The following is a 5,176-nucleotide window of genomic DNA, read 5'->3' as shown; positions in this document are numbered from 1 at the left end:
GGATGGGGTAACATACAATATAATAAAAGAGTTTCTGCTCAATAAAAACCTTCTATTCATCTCACCAATAGATGTCTCTAGCGAAGTTCTAGTGAATCAAGAACAATGTTTCAAAATGGGTTCATATAAATAGAACTTCCAAGAATTTGAGTAGTGTGGTTGTAAATAATGGTTAGAATTGGTGAATGTTACACGCGTGTGATCACTTTGATCACTTAAACCAGCCTATGACGGTTGTCAGCCCCGTAAATGCCCAGACTTCCATATTCTTCTTCATCTTTGATGAGATGTCAAAAAAAATATTTATTTAAATTAAAATCTGGTAAAATATCACATTTGAGTGTTTTATTCGTATATTAAATAAAATTGTTGGACATACAGTATGACATTATTGGATGGGGTAACAAACAACAATGTTTTGAACCTTATCAAAATAATTCAAAGAACAATTAGAATTAATGTCATTTAAAAAAAAAATCATCAAAATTATTATTTTCTGCATTTAAAGTGTTTAATGTTAGAAACCATTTAAAATAAATACATCAATCTTCAACTATTGAAGGGTGATTTTTATTTGAATCTAAAGAAAATTTTATCCTTGAGATTCCAAAACAATTTTACAAAACCAAATGTTTAATTTTATATGTAAACGATTATATCAATTATATTGATAAAAACGAAAACAAAACGCTCAAAAATATAATAAGAATTATATGACGAATATAATTTTACATCAGATTTGTATTTATTTAACAAATTTTTATACGATATTCTAATACTCGACCAAGATATCAAATACGTAGTCATTGATAATTTAAAAAGATAAAGTATAAATGAATATATCGTTAAATACATATTAATATGTGTTTTGTGTTTTTTTATTCAGAATATTCCAATGGAAATCACCAACTCCCGATGAAGCCAAAACGAAGTTGATCAGAGATGAACTAATATCGATGATGAAGAAACAAAAAGGAAAACACGATCCACAGTTATCTCCCGACGAAATTGTCACCATTACTCTTAATCTTAACTTACAGTATGAAGACAAAGCCATCATTGATGATTTGTGGAAACACGTCTTTAAAAGGTATGTATTTATTTATATATGTTACCAAGCGCTCCACCGTGTAGACCAGTGCTTCTCAAAATAGGCTTCAAAAGCCTCTGCGAGGTCTTCGCTGGTATAATCAGAATAATACAAGTTTATTACTCCAAATTGGACGGTTTACAACCTAAATTAGATACTTTTAAAATAAAATTGAACTTCTTACACAAAAATTTGGAATTTTAATTTTACTTTCTAAAAAGAAAGAATTTTCTAAATGTATTCAACGTATTTCTCAAGATTAAAAGTATTATTGAAAATCTTGTCTGACAACTTCATCATCGTCAACATCGCAGCCGCAAACTATGATAGCACGCCTCGCAGGCTTGCCAACTTGATGACTAACGCACATGCTAGTCTTAAGAATGGAAGATGTGGGCTTGTATTCACAGTGACGGTATATGTAGTACTGTGAATTTTTTTTTTTTTTAAATATGTATAATACAAAATAACGTCCAATTTTATTTGTAAAACGTCCAATTTGATTTGTAAGGCGTCGAATTTTGTTCGTGAAACGTCCAATTTGTAGTGATAAACCTGTAAAACTACAATAATTCTAATACAATACACCACACTAACTTTTCTTCTCCCTTTCACTACACACCACATCACTCTGTTGATGTACCTATTTTTTATGGTTTTCATCTAATATACATATTTATAATAATTTTTTTTATTTGAATTTTTCATAAATTGTATTACATTTATTTAAATAACAATTATAAACATTTTCCAAATATTTTTGCAGAGCTACCTTGTGTCTTGTCGGTGGAGTTCTTTTTACATACATTTTTTTTATCCATTTAAACCTAACATACAAACAAAAAAGTGAGAAAAATTAAAAATATAAACTATTTTACAATTTTCATGGATCAAAATGAAATAATGAAAATAATACGAAATTTGCATATTTTGGGGCTGCGTTAAATATTTACTATTTCAAAAGGGTTCCGTCATTAAAAAAGTTTGAGAATCGTTGGAGTAGAAAATAAAGTGCATTATTGACTTACAATTTTCACTCTTTTGTGTGGAATCCATTATTTCATTCCTTCACATAAAATATATTATTTTTATGAAAAATCAAATTATCTCTTTAAATGAATAAATTTCTGTCTTTTTCTAGGTTTTTATTACAAGATTCATTATATAAGGCGGAAAATTGTAGGAAAGAGTTTTATTTATATAGAGAATTAAAGGATACAATTGAACAGGTAATTTTTATTGAAATCTTGGTGGCTTCTTCCTCTGATTCCTCATTACTGAGGATTTTGATCCTTGCCGAAGCAATGACTCTTCTCCAGTTATCTTTTGACTTTGTTCCATAGTTTATTTTGACCTCTAACCTCCGTAAAAGTGTTTGGGACGATGTGTTGAAGTGTTCGACTCCCATATTTATCGTTAATTCTTAGGACTATCAAACCATCGTTGTGGGTAAATCGTGTATCATGGCTGTGTACTAGAATATTTCGATATTTTTGTCTAATGAATGGAATTTGTCTGATGAATGGACTCGTTGGTGCGTCTAGCGTTTCATGGGATTCGGAGCGTGTGCCTTCAGCATTTCAAATGCCTCGATTTGTGTCATTTCTGCTGCTTTTCAAATTTTGTAATTTAGATAATTTTTATGTTTTTGGAATTTTTATTTTATTTATGTCTTTTCGTAACAATTATTCATAGATCATTTTATTTAATAAATACAATCAACTCATACGTTTTTTTTTAATTATTTTTAAATATTTATAGCCAGAATGTTCTGATGTTATATTATTTTGGAGAATCCGTCGAATGATTAAAAAATCAGCCAACGTACTAAGGCAGCACATGAACAACGTGGAAGGTAATTTATTATTATTATTTTTAAATAACTAACTAACTGTCACATCGCTTCACCACAGGGGTAGACAGAAATAATAAAACGCCAAAACAATCTGTCTTTGCAAACAATCTTCGCCTCCTTCACATTTATACATCTCCTCATACATATCCGCTAATTATTTCAACTCCTGATCTGACCAATTATTTGGAATACTTGATTATTAAGTTTTCCTAAATATTCTCTGCTTCTTTTACAAACCAAATTTGCCACTCAAATTTATATTACTCTACTTTTTCATCACATACCCAAACCATCTCAACACAACTTCCATAATTTTATCCATAATGCTTATATCAGCCCTGAAATAATATTTATAAAAATACATTTAAAAAAATGTTAAGTCGGAAGCTTTTATATGTTATTAAATCCATTTGTCAAGTTCGAAATGACAGCTCATCGATCAATTTATTGGATCGATCACAAAAAAAAAACTTATGAAAGTTCCCAAGCAAAAATGTTTATATTTTGTTCGGAAAAAAGAAGCTTTGGATTTTTTCGCGTTTTATTGAACACTAATAACAAAAGTTTTATTTTCTGTTTGATAAATGTGTTCGAAAAAATTCTCATGTCATTTTTACAGTAATATGTTATTATTTAGTATTTTTCCTAAAATAATGTTTTTATTAATTTTTATTTCTTACAGTACCCGAACTTCATAAGGAGCTACGTAATATTTTGTTTGACATTCAAACAGATCCAATAAGGAAGAAGGAACTCCTGAATGGGAATAGGGTTAAACTCGCAGAAAAATTAAGTAAGATTTGGGGGTGCAGCTTTAAAATAAACCGAGTCTACTAGAAAAATATGATAAGAAAATTATTTAAATTTCTTAGTACTTTTTGTTCATACGTATTAAGATTTCATTTTTAACGCCGAATAATGATCATTTGTCGAGAAACGCTTAGTAAATTAATATAAATATATTATCATACGGTGATCTAAAAAAATGTTTTTTTAAATTTGCGCGCCATCACATACCATGTGGACAGAAAACGTAAGCTTTACTACTAAATTAAACAAAACGGCATTGATGTAAAAATAAAAACGGCTCCTCATTGAGTTAAAAACTTTTTAACTAGCTTTGAAATTGAATCAGTTCTGTCGTCGTGTAAAAAAAAACAGAAAATCGAAAAAGAGAAGCAAATAACGTAGAATTAAATTACTGATACAAGGATTTGAGGGACAAAAAACAAAAACCATAAATCGTATTTATTTTTTTCTTAACCAAACCAACAAAACCAGAGTGAGTAGACTTGGTCTTATTTGAAATTGTTACCCCAGTCAAAATATTATACAGCGGTTTATCATTATAATATTTAAAAAAAAAAAATGGATTCAGTAATAAAAAAAAAATTACAAGCTATTAAAATTCGTTTTACTGGAAAAAATAAAGATAATTTCACTTATTGATTCGGCACAATAATTTTCCATTTTTTTTTTTACTTAGATAATATCTAAATTTTCAATAAATAAATTAGTATACATTAGTCATACGTGTTTTATTGAAGTCTGATACTGATGCAAATACCTCTTTGTTTTGAATCATAGAATTCGACATATAATGAGTATTCACCTAGTTAAATTTAAAAAATAAAAAAATAAGTACAAAAGTACTAAAATTAATTCTTAATACATGACATTTTCATATTCATCATCAATCTTTAAATTTATTTGATTCACATAACATCTACGTATATTGACATTAAAATGAGTATTTTGGTTTAATTTTACAGAAACTGTAAGGCAAATAAAAAATAAACTGGATATTTTTGTCGCCGTTTTGAATCGAATGAGAGCAGAAAAGAAAAAGAAAGAAGAGAAAAATAATAAAGAAGACAGCGAAAAAAAGGAATAAATTAAAATATTATTGAAATTATTTATTTAAAGATGTCATTATAACTTATCTTTTAAGTGTTGATAATTTTTTTAATTTTTATTTTTAATGAACAATTAAATTACTTTTTTGTTGATATATACGATTGTTTAATCAATTTCAATGTTACTACATCGCAAAAGTAAATATAAATATTTTATTTAAAAAATCGTTTTTTAAAATTATTTATTAAATGTTTTTTCATTTTCCAGGCTCCATCCTAACTTATCGTCTTTGTGGACTGTTGGAGTCAGCTATCCTCATCTTCAGGTTGTTGGTTCTTTTATCTAAAACAACATCACTTAGGCCATTCCTTTGA

The 5,176-nt window shown here is 27.9% G+C and overlaps 1 protein-coding gene across 1 annotated transcript in view; it reads left to right on the top strand.

Annotated features, from left to right (window-relative positions):
• Positions 1-4,930, top strand: part of LOC148299928 (dynamin-like GTPase OPA1, mitochondrial) — a 23,271-nt gene extending 18,341 nt beyond the window's left edge. The window contains exons 16-20 of the mRNA XM_088275491.1: positions 887-1,090; positions 2,232-2,319; positions 2,852-2,945; positions 3,628-3,738; positions 4,718-4,930. Of these exons, the coding sequence (XP_088131617.1) occupies positions 887-1,090; positions 2,232-2,319; positions 2,852-2,945; positions 3,628-3,738; positions 4,718-4,839 (619 nt within the window). The 3' untranslated portion in view covers positions 4,840-4,930. The remainder of the gene's footprint in view (positions 1-886; positions 1,091-2,231; positions 2,320-2,851; positions 2,946-3,627; positions 3,739-4,717) is intronic.
• Positions 4,931-5,176: the final 246 nt, after the last annotated feature.

Source organism: Brachycentrus maculatus, unplaced genomic scaffold (genome assembly GCF_059751285.1).
Source record: "Brachycentrus maculatus isolate JH-2025_06_01 unplaced genomic scaffold, ASM5975128v1 h1tg000880l, whole genome shotgun sequence".
Lineage (NCBI taxonomy): Eukaryota > Metazoa > Arthropoda > Insecta > Trichoptera > Brachycentridae > Brachycentrus > Brachycentrus maculatus.
Note: the sequence above shows the minus strand (reverse complement) of the source record. Positions and strands in the feature narration are given on the sequence as shown.